Source organism: Chlamydotis macqueenii, chromosome 8, assembly GCF_036417535.1.
Source record: "Chlamydotis macqueenii isolate bChlMac1 chromosome 8, bChlMac1.mat, whole genome shotgun sequence".
Classification (NCBI taxonomy): domain Eukaryota; kingdom Metazoa; phylum Chordata; class Aves; order Otidiformes; family Otididae; genus Chlamydotis; species Chlamydotis macqueenii.
In genome coordinates, this window is record NC_141563.1 from 10,254,288 (window position 1) to 10,275,853 (window position 21,566).

At 39.3% G+C, this 21,566-nt stretch overlaps 1 protein-coding gene across 7 annotated transcripts in view; it reads right to left on the reverse strand.

The window, feature by feature from the left end:
• Positions 1-21,566, reverse strand: part of SWT1 (SWT1 RNA endoribonuclease homolog) — a 40,888-nt gene that overhangs the window by 1,494 nt on the left and 17,828 nt on the right. For 2 of the 7 annotated variants that reach the window (XM_086753563.1, XM_086753562.1), the window contains exons 15-19: positions 21,203-21,411; positions 19,388-19,516; positions 8,543-8,609; positions 7,650-7,714; positions 6,967-7,157 (exon numbers count right to left, since the gene is read on the reverse strand). In XM_086753563.1, the coding sequence (XP_086609689.1) occupies positions 7,040-7,157; positions 7,650-7,714; positions 8,543-8,609; positions 19,388-19,516; positions 21,203-21,411 (588 nt within the window). In that variant the 3' untranslated portion in view covers positions 6,967-7,039. Of the gene's footprint in view, positions 1-445; positions 1,703-6,966; positions 7,158-7,649; positions 7,715-8,539; positions 8,610-19,387; positions 19,517-21,202; positions 21,412-21,566 lie in introns of those variants that run through there. The other 5 variants (XR_015259216.1, XM_086753564.1, XR_015259217.1 and 2 more) reach the window with 5 other exon arrangements.

Here is a 21,566-nt window from a genome sequence, read left to right on the forward strand (position 1 = left end):
CAGGAGCAGCCAGCTACACCTACCTGCTGGAGTAAGGAAACATCACACCAGAGGTGTTTACTGATTATTCCAAGCTGTAAAGCTGGGAACATCTGAACAGGGAGAATCAGTATCAGAAAATCTAAAGTAATTGTCTTCATGTGTCAGCTGTCTTCCCCTTAAGTGTATCAAATGAGTCAAGGCAGATGGACAGCATGCGCTTAAGTTGTTCAGTGTCCTAGATTTATCATGTGAATTGCTGACATAAGCTTATGTGAGCATGACATACTTACTTAGCCACAGGTGTGGGGTAACAAATGGAAATAGCCCTTACAACGAATTGTGCTGCAAGGGTAGCTGTGTCCACCCACTTCTCTCAAGTGTCTGGGGGCAAGAACTGCACCAAACTGGCATCCATGGTAATTAGGGAAGGTGAGAACAGAGCTATTCACAGAAACCCGCCAGGTAGAATTAAAAGGCCGTTTACTGTAACAATAACTTTGCTTTTTACAATAAAGACTTTACAAATACATCCATCAAAAGTTAATATCAAAATAAACACTTTAGAACTTTGCCAATCAGCTTATCTCTGTACAAAAAGATACACAGAAGAGGTAGCTTGAAAGGCCACAGCAGCATTGAAACTGGCTTTTAGAAAACTTCATGGACCTAAAGCAGTTTTGGAAAGCAACAAATGGTACATTCAGAGCTGTTACCTGCAGAGCAGAGCTCAGAGGAGTTGAGGGGTGTAACCTACAGAAGGGAAACAGCTCACGCCTCTGCAGGAGAAGATGGCAAAAGAGAAGGATGAGGAGTTTTCCAAAAAAGTTCCCAACATCTTCTGCTGTATGAAGATTAAGTGGCTATTTTAACAAAGGAAAACATCACTTTCCTATGAAAAGAGGTCCAAGACAAACACACCTGCATGTTTTGTTTTGCTTTTTTTTTTTTAATGTTTTGGGGTTTGTTTTTTTTTTTTTTTCTTGGTTTGTTTGTTTTTTTAAATGAGCATCGATCCATCTCTTTGCCCGTTCTATATCCTCCCTTAAGCCTTCTGTACAGACCACTACCTAGGATACACTGCACCTGCCTTTCAGTCCTTCATGGCCATAGGGGTACAGGGATCACGGGTATCGGACTCTGTTCAGCTGCTTTCCTTTCTGAGCCCCAGGTGTCAACAACACACTCTTTTTTTTTTTTTTCTCACTTGTCCCTTTTCAAGTACCAGCAAAACAAATGCCTTACCTGGATTTTTCCTGTAGAACCATTAACAAACCTAGCTCCTACCACGAACGTGTAATTCGGCCCAGCAGCCCAGCACATCTGCTGTACGCAAAACCAGCTGTATCCATCCAGAGCTCCTCACTGAGACAGTCAATTCTATTTGTTTACGATTCTTAGCAGAAATTGTAACATGTAATGTCTGTATGTAACTGGCTGGGTTTTTCCTTCAACTCAAACACAAGCCAGAACCATCGAGAAAAAAGAAGGCAGATTGTTGAGTCCTCCAGTATTTCTCCCCCTACACACCCCTGAGGAGTCTGAGACAGTCTGAGACTGTCTGGGCAGGGAAAACGCAGGGGGTGAGCACCACAGCTCCAAACCTTGACCCACGCGTCACAGCCAGCCCCTGTTCTTGGCTTCCATCTGAACCGCTGCATGACACTGCTTAATGGTGTGCTCCAGCTGGGCCAGCTGGCAACATCCCACTTCCAGCCTCTCCCTAGGGAAGAGAAGACAAAGGTTATCAGGACACAATGAACCCATTTTAGAGACTGGAATCTTTTGTATATTCCTTTACAACAAAATTCAAAGGGATTCTAACACCATGCTTAAACTCTGTCAAAAGTAAAGAATACTTCTGGAAATCCAGTCTTCTTTTGTCTTTATAGCAAAAGATCAAGTTTATGACAGAGCTGGCACCAACCATTACGTGTTCGCAGCTGCATCCTGCAATAACATCTTTAAAAGGGGACAATCGGAGCCACTCAGCAACCATTAGTTCAGTCTTCTCTACCCAAAACTGAGCCTTCAACTAACATAAAATGTTAGCGTTCTTTATTGAATGTGGTTAAGCTGTAGGTCAACCATATGTTTCCTATAGGCTTATGTGCTGCAGATAGAAACAAGTTCTACCCACAGCTACAACACGGTCAGAAACTGATTTTAGGGCTCTGGGGTAATCTGACTTCCACCTGCAGCTGGTCCTGTCCCTCTCACACTTGCCTGACAGCTGTAATTTTTCTGATAATCTGCAGAGTGCCACCAATCAGAGACAACATTTGCCAAACTTATCCTCATATAAGGTAAATATTGTTTAAATTAGCTACTCATAAAAGGGACTTATATATTCAATAGGTGACACCTGAACTGGAGAGAAAAAAAAAAAGGTACAACAGGAAATATTTTTTTTGAAACAAAAAACCCTGAAGCGTGCATTTACAGCAACCACAGCCACTCCTGGTTTGGATCATATGGCAGGCTGGCAAACAGTGTTACATTTTTAAATAGCAGCCACTCGAGTTCAACACACAAAAAACGTTTCCCATTTCAGCGTTCTCCTGAAAGACAGCAAAACAAAGCCTCCGTCCCTCAGCTTTAATAAATGTTGGCAAATCCAGGATGTCATTGCCCATGTCTAGTTTCATAAAAACCACATGCAGACATTGAACCACTGCTTTTTTATTTGCTCACACAGTTTGACCAGTTTTGCCTGCCCAGTTTGCTTTTCCAGTGTTAAAATTGCCAAAATACCTGCTTCTGTTCTTCTATTTGAACTTGTAATTAGATGATAAAATTGGATACACGGTAAACAGCAAGAAAAAAAAAAGTCTTCATTTCTGTACTTGAGTATTTTGCTAACATATTTGCTATTGCACTTACTTAGGGAGAAAAAAAAATTAACCACAGATAAGGCAGTTGAAGTCTAGGGGTTTAAAAAATGACCTCAAGCATATGTAAAAATTGCCATTTTAAACAATTAGCACAGGTTTTTATGTCCTTGCTTGTACAAGCATGATGTGCGAGAGTAACAAAAAATCCCCTTCACTCCCCTGGGGAAAAGGAGCGTGTGCGTTGCCCTGGAACGGTGTATCCCTGCTCTCCACTCACATCCTCGCAACAGCCCCTCGCCACGTGAGGTCCTGCTGGAAAAGGAACGCTGCGCTTTATCCGCTGGGCCATTTCTGCAGGCGCTGCTCTGCTATTTGCAGCCAAACGTCACCTCTGAGGAGCAGCAGCTACCAGGCATGACTTGTTGCTATCCTACTAGGAAAGTGGCTGCAAAGCTTGAAACCAGTTGTCCTGACTCAAAAGAGAATTTAATGCAATTTTGAACCACAAAGGGATATGGCAGAAGACAAACTATGCAGTTGTGATGTGTATAATCAAAAAGACAGTTTCCATAATGTCCAAGTAGCAGCAGTGACTTTTGCTCTAAAGCTGCTGAAACCAAGGATTTTGTATGGACACTTTAAAACAGCCAACCCACAAATCACCAAAAAGGCAGAGCTCCTGTTTAGTTTTCACTGTATCATGTCAAGGTAGTTTTAAAAAATAATCAGTGTTGAAAGGGCACTTACGTCAGCTTTCTTGGCCAATGGGGATTTTGGGTGGTTTAAAGGGGTAGGGGTAATGGTTTCAAAACAGAGGGAGGTAGATTTAGATTGTATATTAGGAAAAAAAATGTTTTACAATGTGAGTTGTAGAACAACTGGCACAGGTTGCCCAGAGAGGCGCTGGATGCCCCATCCCTGGAAACAGGTTGGATGAGGCTCTGAGCAACCTGATCTGGTCAGGGATGTCCCTGCTCCTTGCAGGGGTGTTGGACTAGATGGCCTTTGAAGGTCCCTCCCAACCCTAACCATCCTACGATTCAATTCAAATAATCTTTCACATATTCACATACAATGCATTTACACACAAAATCAATCTGACTACACTGATTTATTTAGACTGTTGTTTCAGAAGAGGAATCTAAACCAGATTACATGGAAAACATTCACTAACTTTGGTTTTCCAAAAGATACGTTCTCAAAAGACTGTTTAAAAGGTAGTCCTCAAAAAAAAAAAAAAAAAAAAAAGAAAAAAGAGAGAATAAAAGCACAGTTAAGTTACACAAGTGCAGCCTGAGGGGCTACCAAACCAGCCTCTGGAATAATTTTTTTTCTCACTATGCTGTACACCAACTGACACACATTTTCTTTACGCCTGTATTGATGCAGATCTCTATCCAACAGCTAGATTTGTTACTTTGGTTGGTTTTTTTTGGTGGGTTTTTTTTTTTGACATGATCAACTTCTTTTAGTACATATACGTTTATTTCCTGTTAATACTATTCAAGCTAAGGGATGCTTTTAAAAGGACACACAGCACACCCTCCCAGTATTTTTTGCTCTCACGAGAGAAGCTTGGCAGATAGATCAGCCCGACAGAGCAGGAGATGAATTCTGTCACAGAGAGCAGGCCACGTGTAGCACTTCTCCAGCAATAACCTGTAGCACCGGCACAGCGACGCTACATCCGCCCTCCTGAGGAAGGAGCTCTGTTCATCAGCTACGAACCGCACCTCCGCTCCGTTTCAGCGCTGGTGAGTGAGGCACCGCGGGGCAGCCAGTAGCAAGCACACAGCGTTTACTCAGGCTATCACACAAGTCTGCGTACAGAGCGAGCGCGAGCACTGGGACGCCTGAGCAGCACAGGTTACTCAACAGTGAAAACACAAAAGCCTCAGGTAGTACTAAATGAGTAACTTACTTTTTAGGTCTTCACAACAGCTCCTGGCCGCAAAAGCTACAGTGACCTCTCTGAAACTCTTCCCGCAATCCAGTGACCCTACAGCCCGCAGCGCGCACGTGAACGGGAAGGGAGGGGGGGAAGAAACATGGGCTTTAACTAAACCCCCCTTCATCTACCTAATTCTCCTGCTGAAGCAGCTCAGGACTGTGGCACATCCCCACTATTCAGAAGGGAAAAAACTTCATTCCAACTAAGAAAGATTCACCAGGCTGGGATTTTCACAAGTCTGCTGTATCGGGTCTGAAGAATCTGTGCTGAGGAAGAAGTGAGCAGCCAGGCCTGCCCTTTGCCACCTTTGTATAATGCCAGCTCCCCCTCACAGGGCCCTGCCTCACCCCGAACAGCCATGTTCACTCTGACAGAGCCAACTCAGCACAGCCAACCGCTTCTGTCCTGTTACAGGGCTTTGCTCTCACCTCATCGCAGTCTCTATCAATATAAGGACAAGGGACATGTGGAAGCAGTGGGGTAGGGGGGAAACCCCACCAGAAAAGGAAAGGTCTCAGGTCAATGCTACTCAGATCTGTGAGAGGAAGACGGGAATCTGCCAGGCAACTAGCAGGCAAGTTCAGGAAAAAAAAATTAAAAAAAAAAAAGTAACATAAGAGTTTCTGATGGAAAAAAACTTTTGTTAATTTGTTGAAGATGCAAAAAATTCTTAGAGCAGATCTCTGGGGCAGGGTCAGGCTTTCTGTTCCATTTATATCCTAAAGATCTGGAAGCCAGTCCTTGGCTGGCATCTTCTAAATGCTACTGTCATACCAAAGCCTACAGTACTCTTAGGGATACGAAAGCTCCGAGAACTGTGCATGTAACTTCAGCTGTTTAGCTTCCAGTAGTCCTTTTCCTTCTCCAGGCAAGGAGAAACCCTTTGGATCAAAATTTCAAGATGAGAACCTCTTTGATGTATCCTGAGAACAGAACAATCAAAGCACAAATATTCTAGACAGGGATTTATCTCCCAAAGAATTCAGAGGCTAGGCTTGAAGTAAAAGCGTTCGCTGGTAATTGAAGCAAGGAGAAACACTTTGTTCAGCATGTTTCTGCCAAAGCACAAGTAATTCAGCCTGCCTTAAAGGAGCCTCCTTTCCTGTGCCTTTCCTCTTGGAACATCTCTTTTTAACCGAGTGCTTCTAAAACCTCAATTCGCATCTCTGCTTTAATGAGCAGAGTTGTATTTTATTTCACTTCTGTAATATCAAGCAGTTCTCAGTAATAACCGAGAATAACAGGAAGACATAAGTAGTACTCTGAAAATCTGTGGACTGAATTTATAGCAACAGATCTTAATCTCTGCTTTGTTTGCTTTGCATATTTTGAAAGGACATAACTTACACCTAACAAAACTGTCACTCTTGCCCTGTACCACTCATCCAGAAAATGAAAGTTCTGGTGAGAACATTTTTTTTTGGCCACGAAATCTACTGTGGCATACAGAATTCACAACAGTGGTCCAAGTTTTTGGGCTTTTTGATAAAGTATGGAGCTAGGGAGACACCTTTCCAACACGAAGAATCTGCAGTTCCCTTGCTGCCTGCAGCACAGTACCAAAGGCTGTACGTACACTGCAGATTTTAGAGAGAGTGATGGAGACGTCAACAACTGTTTGAAAACGTGAGAACCCCAAAAGTGCTGGTCACGAACTCAAACCAGTTAAGCTTCTAAAAGACTTCTCTCTATTGATACATAGATTGAATCTCTCCCTTCCTGCATAACTTTTATCCCCTGACCTAGCAGTTTGCTCTTCCAAATTCACAGAGGATTTCGGAAATCAGAATCAATCCAGGTAGAGAAAAGATTTTTAGAATAATTTGCCTACTCAGATTAAAATAAACTGCAAGCCTTCTACGCAGCTGATGGAACCACGCTTCGTATCCTGGCAACTTACAGCTAACTCATAGCCATACAACAGCAACATCAAAGAAAATATTTACCTATCTTTTATTATCCACTGAAGACTTATTAAAAAAAAAAATATGGCACTTTAAAAATTTCACAGAACCTGGATTTACAAGCCTTAAATTACACAAATTCAGAAAGAAACCTTTTATGAGCCAGAAACTTTAAAGTAAGATTTGCATGACACTCGTTTTTATTTGAATGTTTTCAAGGCCTTTAACTCAGCTGCACAACAGAACACTTATTTTCCTGTGACTGAACTGTAAAAAAGCCTCCTAAAATGGAAACAAGTACTTGGAATGTTATGTTTGTTTCTCATGTTTTTCTAACCGTACTTACAAACAGCTTGGGAACATAAAATGGCTTAATTTATGACTTTAATAACTATGGCCAGAATGCAGCACAGCAACTGCAGACATGCCCACTTTTCATGGTACAGTTCAATCACTCGAATCACCTTGAGAATCGCAGGGTTTCTCCCTCTGATGATTTAAGCAAAGTTCTCATAACAAGTTCAGTTACAAGAACCACCACACCAAACCAGAATTTCTGTTATAATCAAACCCATTTAAATGCAGTCTCACGCTCTCACCTACCGTACAACGAATGCTGACCTATACTGGCTCTGTCTGCCATCAAGCCAGGAATCCAGAACTGGTAGAGGAAAAAAGGACCAACATCTCACCTCTAAGTCACAGAGCTGAAAATCATTGCATAGATGCTAATGGCTCATCTCTAATTTAATTTGTCCTCTCCCACTCTGTTGGTACAGTAGGTCATTTTTAAAAAAGGGAGGAGGGAAAAAAAAAAAAAAAAAAAAAAAAAAAAAGACATCTCCACTCATCTTCCCAATGTCCCTCCTAGAATGGCAGTTTTTTATTTATCCAAACAATTTCTCTCATGCACTTTGGTTATACAGTACACGCTAAAATGCTGCCTCAAAGCCCATCTGATGCGGTCAGTAATTGGCTTACCGATACGTTTCTTGTGAAACACACTCATAAAGCTCTTCAGCAGTGAACTTTACACTGCTATTTATCTAAAACAAAGAACAAAGGATTAACATGGTGACTTACCAAGCATCACATATCAATTAAAATTATATAGCTGGTATAACAGAGACGGCTAGTGTATTACCTAACAGGCTCTCAAGTTTAGAGAGTACATAAAAATATAAAATCAAACGTTACCCATTCACAATTGTGATTGTATATAACGGAATTAATAGATACAACTCCAGCTCCATTTTCTAACAGTTTCTACACAATTCTCAAAGACCTGAAATAATTCTTCCTCCCCTCTTAATTTACCCCATAGTTCTATAGCAAATGCAGTAAGTTGGGTTAATTCCATAAATATATGTACAGGCCCAAAACCCAAATATATTTTCCTGTATAGGAGAGGACTGCAAATCTGAAATATATCATACACTAAATGGAAACATACCTCTATTTTACTGCAAATATTCTTTTCAATTTATCTTCTTAAAATCTTTTAGCACAAATGAACTTCATGAAAAATCAGTAATTTAATTTTTTTTTTTTTCTGAACTGCAGTCAATATTCTCCATAAAATTACCTAATGCAATGTGCTCTCTCTTCTTAAAACGTGGAAGTAATTCACAGCAAATTCACAACAAATGAGTGCTCAGAAAGTCAGGCAAGCAACTCAAATACTGCTAGAGATTCTAATAATTTTTGGTAGGTGCCAACCAAAAATACGTTTTCATGTCCAATGCCTAATAAATAAGTGTAAATCTTCAAAATTCTAGCTTAGTGGAAGCACAGTGATGAGACAGCCAACCTCCAACTACTTTATAAACTGTAACTGAAGTGTATCTGACAAAGCATTACAGAAAACTTCATACCTCGTTGCTTACGAGGAAGTTATAGAGGGTCCAAATATCTTGGAAACTACTGGTTGGGGTCAAAATTCTGAAACAGAAAAGTTTGGGGATTTTTTTAAGCAAGTATAAAAGGATTTTATGGAAGAGTTAAAATAGTCAGAAATGCTTCCTGAAGAAAAAAAAAAATCTAATTACTTTCTTTAAACAAAAAGAAAATTCTGATCTTTGAAGAGTTTTCCTTTCCACCCATCTCTTTCCATGCCTCTGAAAGAATTAAATGAGCTTATTATTTCTGTAAGGACTTTCTATGAAGGTTCTTCCAATTAAAAATTCAACTGATGTTTTTATGAGCAATTTCTCTATAAAGACGAGAAGAAAACCAGCAATAATTAAAAGCCTTTTGTTTCACGTAAGCAGAGCCTTCTGTATTAATGTGGACCAACAGAAAAGCGACACGCAACACAAAACTTTCCCACAGCAGCTAAAGCTTTAACTCATTCCCCCCACTATTCTAACGTACAGCTCAAATGCTACAATTAACACACCATTCTTGCTACTTCTAGTAACCACCAATTCCCACTCAACACTCAAATGAAAATGGGATTGGACACAGAGGTGTCTTCATGAAGAACCATGGATCCCGTGAAATACGGGTATTTTATTTAGCCACGAACGCACACAGCAGCCAGCGACGTTTCAGCCTCTCCCGAAATGGAGCCCTCGGTCACCGCCTTAACAAGTGGAGACACCACCCGCAGAAGAAAGCGTCAGCTTTGGTCTCTCCGCAAGGTGTTGTGAAATGCCGAGAGATGTACACCCTTTTCCGCAAGGCTCCAGAAATGATCCAGTAAGGAAGTGATTCTCGCAAAAATGAATTCTCCTAATCTCTTCAGGCAGATATAATTCAATTATACCTCACTGTAACTTGATTTGCATTCACTAGGAAAAAACTGAACCCTCTTAAAATTACAAAATGTACATCAAAATCGACATGAAAAAACCATCTATCACTTTGTATATATTAAGAAATTACTGATAAAATACTGCCTTATATTAACTATGTAAACAATGATTAAGAAAATGACTGCATTTGGGAAAAAAATAATATTGAAAAACATCTTTTCGGAAAGCTCTATTTACTTTCCCATGGGAAAGTGTCCAAATTCTTCCCTCCCTCCCCTTGCAAGCTGTAAGCCTTTATAAATGAATTAATTAGGAATTTAAAAAAAAAAACCAGAAAGCTAACAGAATAAGTTAAAGATCCCAGTTGAAAAAAGACACTGCATCTTAACCAGACTGGAAGACTGCAACACACCACAGGATTTATTGTGACTAGTAAGTCCGTTGCTTATTTTCATCATGATTTTACATAGGAATTATCACTGTTACAAAAATTAGTCACACATTCTTTCCCCCTTCGAAAGAAGATGTACCCAGAATTTTTTTCTTAAGCTACAACACTCAACCTGCCAACTAAAAGTCAGCAAGAGAACCAATTGGCTAGTTTTCCTAAAAATACCTCAAAGCCTTCAACTGCTGCCTTAGTGAGAAAGCTATCAGCTTTGTCAGCGTAAAACCCCGGCAGAGACCATTTGGCAAACAGCCTTGGAAACGCTGGGAATCTCGGCGGCTTGAACTGCACTGCGGCTCAGATTCCCACCACCCAGCTCCGCGTCGCGGTGAGCCAGCAACCCTGTCTGCGTGGGACAATACGCCAGCCTTAGCTACGGCATCAGTCATCTGCAACTGAAATAAATGAGCACGCTCCAGCCTGGGAAAGCCTGATTTCTAGTGCTGATGAATTTTGTACCACTCTGCCTTCTATTTGATGCAAAAAAAAGAAGAAAGCATGCATGTTTGTTTTCATAAAACTGAGAGCAAAACCCTACAAAACATAACAGGTAAGGCACTACTACTCATTTCACCTGAAGGCCACTGCATGTTGTCACACAGTACGTTGGGGCAGAATATGTTCCTCACCGCATCGTTCCTGCTGTGCCAAGGACGCACAGGGAGCGGTGCAGGATACGCAAGGCCGCTGCCACAGCGGAGCTGCCGGTGGGAAACGCAGCCAGGTAAGCTTTCCGTAGGGAGGAGCGGGGAAAAGGGCGGCTGGTGAGACAAAGAAGAGCTGTATTAATTACGGGCTTCTGATCTTGCGCATGAAAAATGTATCTACCAGCTACGAAAAGGTGAAGGAAGAGACTGAGAGCAGAGTGGCGGGCTGGGTTAAAGGGGGCTGCAGTTTCCTCTGCCTGCCCGGCATCTCCGCACGGCTCTTCCTGCTCATCTGACTTCCAACCTCCCCATCCCCAAGGCAGAGACGCAACTAGAAGCGTCATCTTTCACTCCATCATTCCTAGCAAGACTACATTTAAAGAAAACCATCTTGAAAGTGATTTTTGTAGCAATATTAGACCAGAATCCCAAGGTTGTTTTTAGCCCTCTGGTTCTGCAGAGGCTTTGGATTCTACTGTATGTACGAAAGCAGCCAACGTGCCACCCACATTGCCTTTCCCTTCACAAACGTAACGCTGTGACAGCGCCAGCATCACATACACTGCACCTGATCCTTCTTCACTGACAAGAGCACTTTTCAACGATTACCAGAGAAAGTAAACAATTTATTTATTAAAATTTCTGAATAGTGACATCAGTTAGGATGCCGCAGACTTAAAAATTATTCCACTGATGTTTCCCAGACTATGCAGTCTATGCACTCAATGAAGTAACCCTCATCATTTATTATATTCATTTCTTGTGAGGACATAAAATTGAAAAACATGCTTCTTTTTGTACTGCTGACCAAAGCATACTAGCAAACAGCTAATATTATACGTTTAACGCACTATAAGTTACCAGACCCCAGGTGGATACACAAACAGACTGTGCTTCTGGCTCTTGGGGGGGGGGGGGGGCGGGGGGACGGGACGGGACCAAAAAAACAAAAAAAAACAACAAACCACCAAAAACAACCTCGAAGTAAAATGTGTAAATAAGCATATAAGTAATTTAATGTTAAATCTTGTAACTTATTTTATGGAGTCTGTTTGGATTATCACAACAATTGCTTCTGGCTTTATCACATGAAATTTGAAGTGTGACATTTGGCTCAAAGCTTTACACTATCTTGAAATAAAAGACTTTTGTTATTTTCAAGGAAGAACCATTGCTACAGATGGAGCACTGAACAGAAGTTGGTAAGAGAAGAGCTTGCACATTAACTTCCCCCACGAATTCTTAACAAGTCAGCATTCATAAAACACGCTTACTGCTGTTTTCAAACTAAATAGGAACTGGAATACCAGCTCCAGTCTTAGAATATATTCTTCTGTAGAAAACTAACACATTCCTGTCCGCAGGGCAATGATTTCACACCACCACTGTGGTCTACTGGCTTTAGTTATTTTATGTTCCTTTCATCTCCTGTAGCCACTTTTCTGTGTTACAGAAAACAGAAATTTTAAGAGAAGATATACACTGGCAGATCTGCACATTAACTCTGCACCTATTCCTTCATTCAATCAAGTCGATCTCATTTCAGAGCTTCTCAGTAAAAAAAAAAGTCTGGCTCAGCTGTAGAAATATGTCTAGAAAACACCCTCTAAGTTAATAATACATTAAGCAGATGAGCTTTTGTGTAAAACTTACAACGAGCAGTCTGAATCTCAGGATTGTGACCACTGCAATATTCAACCACGGCTTTTTCTTCTCTCTCAACATGACATCAAACGCATTTCAAAAGCAAAGGGTGGAAAGGCTCTGAATCACTTCGCCTTTGCTATCAGCACAGCCATGCAAAATCAAACTACGAACAACCCCACGACAGATACTTCAACTTTTAATTAATCCTGCTCTGAGCAGGTGTTGGCAAAGTGACACGAAAGCTGGATTGCCACTAAAATGCAATTTGTTGACTACAGTATGGTTGTATGCAAGTTGTCTGAAAACACTTAGTCCATGAGGCAGAGAAGAGCATGTCATAGGTACAAGAAGTGACTATGGGTACCAGCTACCAAACGGAGGCCAGGTATTGTTCTTGGGGCAGAGCGGAGACAGGAGAGAGCCAGACTTAATGACCTCTGTCTCGTAAGCAATAGGGCTTCCCAAACCCACCCAGAACGTTTCTTTACTTACTGTCCTGTCAACTCATCTGATGCCAAATGCATGCACAGAGTGTAAGATACAATAATCAAGAATGGAAGCGGATAGGAAATAGCTCACAACGTGGTTCCTCACTTGCGCATAGAGAAGACCTCAGAAACAAGCAAAGCCTGTTTGGAAAGGACTGGAAAATCAATTTATCAAGTAGAAGGAAAAAAAAAACCAACCCACAAGACACTCTGGCAGTAAAAGCAGGTCAGTCTGCCAGCTGCTCACAAACACTAAAATCCTGGGCAATGACAAGTACAGTATATGGATAAAAGTCACATGAGACTACGTGGTCATCACTCTCAAATACAGGCAAACCTCTGTACCTCACTGTTTGTCACACTGAGCCATTCCTCCTTATGCCTGTGGCGTAAGAATGTCAAAGTATTAACCAATTCAATAAATCCCTGCAGTTATTCAAAAAGGTACATGAGTTAATTGTATAAAAGTCAACTTAACCTATTCAAAGCCCTGTTTAACCTCATTGTCAGAAGATCAGCGAAGCAAAAAAGATATGAAATGGAAACCCAAAACTTCTATGTGGCTTATAAACAGTTCCTCATTACACTGCAATTCAATAAGGGACTCACACTTGTGTTACAGTGATCAACACACGTCAGAGTTCTGTTCAGCCTCAGCCTATGGAGGAATTCAGGAGACTTTTCCCAAAATAAAGTCAAGCTCATGCTTTCTTCTATTATGGAAGTACTTCAGAAGCCAGATCCTAGGGCCACTTTGTCTAGATGCCTATTCTCTAGCTTTACAAGGTCAGAAAGGACCACGGCTTTTACAACACTAACTCATTTATTCAAACTTTTCTGCTTTTTAGACTGGCTTAAAGGCAACAAGGCTTAAGCAGCTGCCACAGCATCACCTCCGTCCTGCACCTTGTTAAGCACTGGCCAATTTCAGCTGTATTTGGCAGAGGCAGCTGTCTGGAAAATTCTGTATTTCTTTCAGGTCTCATTAAAACAGGCAAAATGGTAACAGGCTGTAGGTAAGCTCAAATGTTAGAGGAAATGGCAAAGAACCCATGTGAGAAAGGAAACAGTACAACTAAGAAAATCTTTTGTCAGACCCTGCACATTTTCAACTCTATCAGACACGGCAATCAAACTAAAGGATACAGTACTACAGAAGGATGAGCTTTGGAAATGCTATTACTGATGTGAAGGGGTTTTTTAATTAGTAACCAAGGGGATGCTTCCACATTAGCACCGAGCTCTAGGGAGGGACATTTCTACACACAACGCCTCCCTGCAAGACGCCTTACGGCTCATCCAACCGTAATCCTACTCTCAGCGGTGCCAACCTCACTACGTGTGGTCAAAACATTCCATGGATGAGGTCGTAAATCCTCCTCTTCCTCACAATTTGTAAGTTATGCAAGTTATGTTACACATCTTGTCCAGAGATCAGAGGAGAGCTGACGGGTAGCACCATCAGCCAGATCTGCCACTAAGAAAAGGAAGCGGGAACCGTGGCCTGTGTTGTATAATGTTTAAATGTGGTATTTCCTATACCCATTTCTCATGCATAGGAAATTCTGTTTAGCTTGGAAAACCACTCAAAGCCCAGCACTCTGAGGCTGAAATCTACATTTAAAGTAATGTAACTGTTCTCCTTTAGCGGGTCAAGAACATTTCAGGTTTCACCTAAATAAACAGAAAAATAAAAATCTAGGAATTGGTGATAAGAAAGTCCAATGCTTTTTGAACTGAGAGTTAATCTCCATTTTATTTACAGAAGGGAGACTGCATGCAGAGGCAGATTAAAAGTAGAGCTCTTAATCTAGAGCCTTTTGACAGAAATTACTAAATGCCACGGCAGTCTAAGGGAAGGAAGACAATCTTCAAACCAGACACCAAGTAAAAGAAATCTCAGTTCCTCCACTGACCAGCTGACTAAACAAAGAGAAAACAGTTTCTCTGCATCTGCAGAATCCTGTTTTTAAATTACTAAAACTGTAGAGCTGGTTTTAAATCATTTAATCCCAAAATATTCAATTCAGTGATCAGTTCTGATATAGTAATGCTTTCTTGCAATACCGAGATTTTAAAAAATTATACTTTTAATTTACAAACGTTTATGGAGTCCTCATCTAAATCAGTACTTTCCAAACAAACAAAATCATCGGGAATTTGAGAGAAATTCCATTTAGATAAAATATTAGAAAAGTAAAATTCAGGTTCCTTACTGCAGTAAGTAACGGATAAATATTTTCACAGCTGACACTATATTAGCATAAGTATTTATCAGTATTGTATCTAAGAGCACGTGCTGTAAATTGTGAATAATTTTAGTTTGTATGTGAACAAAACAATTACTTCTTAGCAAACAGATGAAAGATATCCAACTAGAAACAACTACATCCCTTCACCAAAGGCTAAACTTTATTTTTTTATTCCTGTTAACAGAGATTTCTTATCTAAACCTAATTTGGGCAGGAAACAAAAACATGTAAAATTCCCTAGGAGTGCATGCCAACCTTTGAACTAGAAGTTCTATTCAGCCAAGAGAAAATGCTGGCTAACGTAGACCCCTACAGCTACATTTAAATGCTGCTGGTGAAGCCTTTGAAAGGGTAAGAAAGCTACCTGTGTCCAATATTCCAACCAGTTTGTTAACGGGACGATTGAACAGCAGTAAGACACAAAATATGCTTTGATGACTGATCATGAGAGCTGCAGGTACCTCCAGTCTTCTGCTGGGATTGGCACAGATGGTTATGAGACAAACCCGTCCTGCGCACAGAAAGCGCAGGGAAGTTATGATGTAACTTAATTATAGAGTCAAATACATCTCAAGCTTGATATGCAAGGCATTCTGCACTGCTTAGAACAAGACCTGTAAGAGTTAATTATTCGTGATAAGTACTCAAAATCTCTCTTCTCTCCAAAGAAGAAAGGCCCAAACATCTTCCAGCAGAATCAATGGAAGAATTTCTACAAGCAATGAAACACAAACTTGAAAAGCCTGAACTGCAGAAATACTTGTTGCCTCAAAGAGTTGCCTGAAAACCAAGAAGTTAAAGATTTTAAAAGACAATTATTTTATTTTAAAAATTTAATTTTAGAGACCCTAAATTAGGTCCATAATTAACTGTTTCCAAATAATACCCAGCCCAAACAATACACAACATAAATACAAGTATAAACCATCACTGAAAAGTCAAAATTATACAATCCAAAATTATTTTAAGAAGTCATGGTTTCACAATTTTACTTGAAGCATAAATTTCAGAGGTTTAATAATCTTTGTTCATTGCTAGTCAATGTAACATACAACAACATACATAATACTGTACGCTGTCAAAAGTGGAAAATAGGTATTTCATGCTCACTTTAAGTGAGTAAATCTCAAGAGCAGACTGATGCAACAATGCCTGCAAGAATCAGCTCTATTTGAGGAGACAACCAACACAAACCTGTTTAAATACATTCCTGATGCCAAAAGAAGCAGGTAGGTCATGCATACTACATATTGTCTTCACTTTAGAGCTGAAGTACTGTAAAACACTTGTGGCATGCAGTATTTAGCAGTATAAATACCATTCTGCTACCAGTGTTGTTAGGGGAAGAAGCAAAGATAAAATTAAAAATCTGTATGATAGAACAAAAGTTATAAAAACAGGGTAAGATGCAAAAAGCTGCCAACAAGACCTCTTCCATGAAACAGCTTTTTTTCCTAATATGTGTATTTGTCTTAAACATGTTCTAGTCACCACATCTGAAGAGATGTAGTAGTGCCACCAGCGCGGTTTGCGTTTTGTTTTTATGAGGAAGGGCATCATTACACACTTATCTCGAGAACTGTGACTGTGCTTTTCTAACTGTTTTCAATAATCTGCACTTTTAATGCAGTTGAACTTTCAATATAAAACTTATCTGTAAAATCTCAATCTTCACAACAGTTTCTCTGTTCTCGAGAGCAAGGAATAGAAGATAACACAGAAAGCTCTTGTATTTTATCACTAAAAACTGTTATTATCTCCAAATATTCACATTACATCATCTTCACTACTTTTTCTCCCGATATCTCTTTCTCTGCAATCACATCATTAGATTAACAATAAGTCACTAAAGGAAAAATAAATACTCCAAGTTCAGTTTTAGAAAGGCAGAGTGACCTGGGCAAAAGGAGCCTCCCTCTCCCTTTTGAAAACTTCACATTTTTTATTCTAATACTGTGTAATATACATAAACCTACAATGACCTCAATATGACTTCTGACTTTGGAAAACCTACTCAGAAGTCTCAAACTAACTTAAATACCTACACTCAAGACTAAAACAGAACATGGTCACAGTCTCTCTGACTTTCTTGCTCCACAATGCCCTCTACTGCAAATCTGCAGAACAATCTCAGAACAGGCATTTCCAAATGCAACCATGCAAGAAAATTACTCCATTCCGAGAATCATCCTGGATGCATAAATAGTGTATCTCATTTTAGTGGTAGAAAATAAAATTGTACAAAGCATTAAAGGAATTTTAAAATTCATTTCATAAATGTTATCGAGTGTCAGGGTAATCACCTGGTACAGAAAATAGCCTCTCCATTTCAAATAAATTCAAATGACAGAATCCTGTTTTATCTTTGCTCCAGATATTCTAATGGCTCTAATCAAGAAAGTACATCTTTTGTAAAACAGATTTCTCTGATACAGTGTTAGATCTTTTTATTTTTAGAGAGCTCTCCAATAAGGGGAAATAAGCTTTCAATAACAGAAATTCAAGATGTCTTTTGTTATCGCCACACAAAGTTTTAATGAAACACCTCTGTAACACAGAAATAACCATCTTGAAACATCATATTCCCCTCAAGTCTCATCCACCACATATATAAACTGATACCACAGGATTTCTTGCAAAAACTTTAGGACTGGAATGAAAAGAACTAAGGTTAGCAATAACCTGCTTTACTGAAACATCAAAAAAAAAAAGTCAGCAATGAAAGTGAATCAACTACCATCAAGCTGCTCTAGCTCACATTTCTACACATATTTTTCTATTTCTACTTACATAACATCTAGGTCACTTATATTTGAAAGAAAGACAATTCTTTGAATGGATTTATCCCACTTTAGTGTGCTGTACAGAAAAAAAAAGTAGGACCTAGAACTTCAGCTACAATACTACTGATGCAGGTATGGTCTTTTATGCTCATGTGAACACACTGCTTCACATCAGTGTACCTTGAAGCTTGTCTGGGAGTTACAGAATAGATATTTTACTGAAATGCTTTAAAGAAATATTATTTTGCCCATAATAAAAAAAAAAAACAAACAACAAACAACAACAATAAAAACTTATTGGGGAGCAGCGAGAAGTGAAGCAAATGTTTGCATGATTCTATCACAATTTTTATTGAAAAAAACAAACAAACAAACAAAAATACCAAACCCAAAAACTACTCTGGCAGTTTATAGATGAAAACTAGCTCAAGTCCCAAGTGACAGAGCTCCAGATCCCTGCTCCAAACTTTTGAAGTGCCCTGACAGGTTGGACCTCACACTTTACAACTGAGATTGTACGTCCATACTTGCCAAGACTGTTGTGGTAACCATGGCATAACAACTGCGATCCTTCAGCAAAGATCATGATCAATATCGCTAAATACTGATAACGCAAGTTTAAAAGCTCACTACTACTGCAGAATGACAGAAAGAACACTTTTTGGAAAAAATTAAATGCTTATTGGGTAATCTCTAACGAAGCTGTAAGTCTACAGTAGAAATGTAACATACCTCAAAATCTACTTGCAGACTGTAAATGTACACGGCAAGTCCAATCATTTGGATGCATCTATTTCACAGTTTTCTAACACATCTGCATCATTACCATACAAAAAATTGGGTGGTGTTGTTTTCCAGACCAAATACCTCCAGCCACTTCGATTCACAGGCTGTAACACTTTAGGATGCTCATTGCAGTTCCTAAGCTTTAATCACAATGACAAGCCAGTTCCCACAAACGCTCTTTATGAGGACTTCCACAATTGTAAGAGTGACAATGTAAAAGCATTCTTCTGTAGCCAGTCCTACATGTGAATAAACTTTAATCCCATAAAAAAAAAAAAAAAAAAAAAAAAGGACTAAGCTAAGACTACATAGGAGATACCTTACTCTTTCCAAAGCTTCATTTTTATTATTCTGCACTCTTCAAAAAATTTTAAAGAAGGAAGATAGAGGGAATACTGTACTTCCTAAATTGAGTCCAGCTGATTGATTGTCATTGTTACTGCTGCAATATAGGTTTTGACTCATGAAGAATCTCTAGAATTGGTAAGAGTGAAGTCCCAAAACTTTATGTCCTTCAGTATATCGGAAAATTGCCCCAATTCCAGTGGGCCTCACATTTGAAAAACAAATGTTCTGAATTATTCAAAGTTCCTGCCATCAGATCTAATGTATTAATTAAACATGTCATAGCTCCAGTTACGCTCTGAGCAGAGGTGAGTGGCTCATCATCAAATACCGCAAAACAAGTCCCAAGTCATAAAAGAGAAAACTCACTACAACAGATCAGAACATACGCAACAGTTTTTTTTATTCTTTTGCTATGAAATGGTTCTACGTAGCCTTGACATCAAAATTTTTACTGAAAATCATGTAACTAAGCACACACGGTAAGTTGCAGTTTGGTATCAAGATTTCAGTGACTTCAAGTGATTGTTACTATCACCAGCTTTTATAACTAGCTTAAATGCTTACCTACTAATTCCTTCACGGATATCATTCACAGCTGCCAACAGTTTCTGCAGACCTAAAAAAGCTTCTTCAAAGGAAGACTTGGCAGTCAAAGTTACTGTGTTGGGGTTCAGCTTCTGGAAAATTTCAATACTAATATTAAAAAGAAAGAAAGAAAAGACATTGAAAAGCAGTTAATAAAAGTCCTCAAAATTCAGAGAAACCCAGTATCTATTGTATGCATTGTATTTTGACTATTAAAAAAAACCCCAAGGTCAAATGGAAAGCTACACTAAAATCTAAAGTATGCTTATCTAAAATAGTCTTAGAATAAATAGTAGAAAGATTATGCCCTACAATTTTACTTCTCTGTTTAAAATTTTCCTTGGCAACTGTACTCTGGAACAGTATTTTACCTTTGACTTGAACAGATTTATCATTAAACCTTACTTGAGAATGAAACAGTCTCTTCATGCACAACCTGAATAAGCGTCTCTTAGAAGGGAATTGTTAGGTTAAAGCAGCAAAGATAAGTGCTTTCCATCAATTTTCCAAGCAGCTTCATTCTCCAGATTTATTGGAATGGGCTTGACACTTTCCCTGCAATGGTCACACTGGGACGATAAGCTGCAGTGCACTCATGAACAATTATTCTCAGGGGTGTGAGATAAACAGTATTTTCTTGACATGAGCGAGAAGAGTGTGAAGTGACCTTTGATTCTAAAATTTTATCTTCTTTTCATGGCATGGTCCTGAACAGGTGGCAAGAGCCAACAGTTCATTATGAAGTGGTACACTTCAAAGAGTTTTTCCTTCATGCCTATATGAAACCTTCAAATTCACAATTACTATACCAGTAAGAGAATTGTTAAGCAAGAGACTGTTCTCTGGTGCAGATCCTCACCTGACCTGAACACCACACCAAGCCAACTCCTAACCAGCTTCAATTCAGATTAATTTACACTGGTGTAAGCCCAGAGGGATTACACTGGTGCACCTGTATAGTACATTCAAATGCTAGTGTGGAAATGGCATTGGTAGAGTTAGCACTGTTTATTACATGAGTCCTTAACAGATTACCAAGCACGGAGTTCCTCTGTGCTTGATGTAACTCAGTGTCCCTCTTTTGAAAAGATTTCAAATTAAGACTACAAAAAGAACACACAGTATCTATTCAGATTTTGTGATAGCATCCAAAAGCATGGCATCTCAGTTATGTTCAAGCAGATTTTCCAAAAATAATCAAAATATTAACAGTGGTAAAACATCTAGACAGAGGGGGAGTTAATTCCATGCAATTTTGAGTTTAAGTGAGAAAGAAAACTCATTACTAGATTCTGCATTTGGATTTTATAGGGTGAAGGATTTCGCTAAATGAGAAGATGTACTATATTTCAAATTGATTCAAGTTTAAAAAAAAAAAAAAAAAAAAAGATGTAAACAAGTTTGTATAGGCTAGTATATCTCCACCAGATTTGGGAAAAAGACTTGGAGCTTGAATGCCTCCTTTTGTATGGATAAAGATAGTATTCCCATGGATGTCTCACATTTATGGCTCTTATAGGGTTTTAAACACCATTCTCTAAGGCAATTTACTTCAGCCACTGCCCAGAAAAAGGGCAGCAGACTAGACAGATCACTGACTGCATCCACATAACCATTCCCATGTTCCTAACTTCTTTGTGTGACAAGTGGTGTGATTTTTTTGGGGTCAATTTTGATTAATTACTAATAGCTTCTTCTCTAAAATAGGAAAAAAAAAGGGAATGTATAAAATGCATTTGTTTGAAAACTATGTAAGGTTATCTAGAAGTTCTGAATTTCCTTAGCATACCGTACCTGTACAAGTTTATTGTATTCCACACACCTTCAAAGACTGACCAGATTTCCTGGTGCCTGTTTTCTTGAGCTACGTGAAAGCTTGGGTGTAACTTTTTTTCTTCACAGGTTTGAAGACTTGGTGTCACTGCTTCCATTTTTTCACATACAGCATTTTCTGAAAGAACCCTGACGTCTTCTGATAAATCCTGCTCACTGTCTGACCTCACCTTATAAAACAGTTTAGCAAACAAATAATGAGTGTATTGGGTTCCTAATTGAAGAATAGTTGAACACTTCTACTTCACTTCTACTACTTTTTAAAAAAGCAAGGCTCAGAAAAGCAAGGCAGATCTCTTCTAGTCATAACCATCTCTACTAGAGT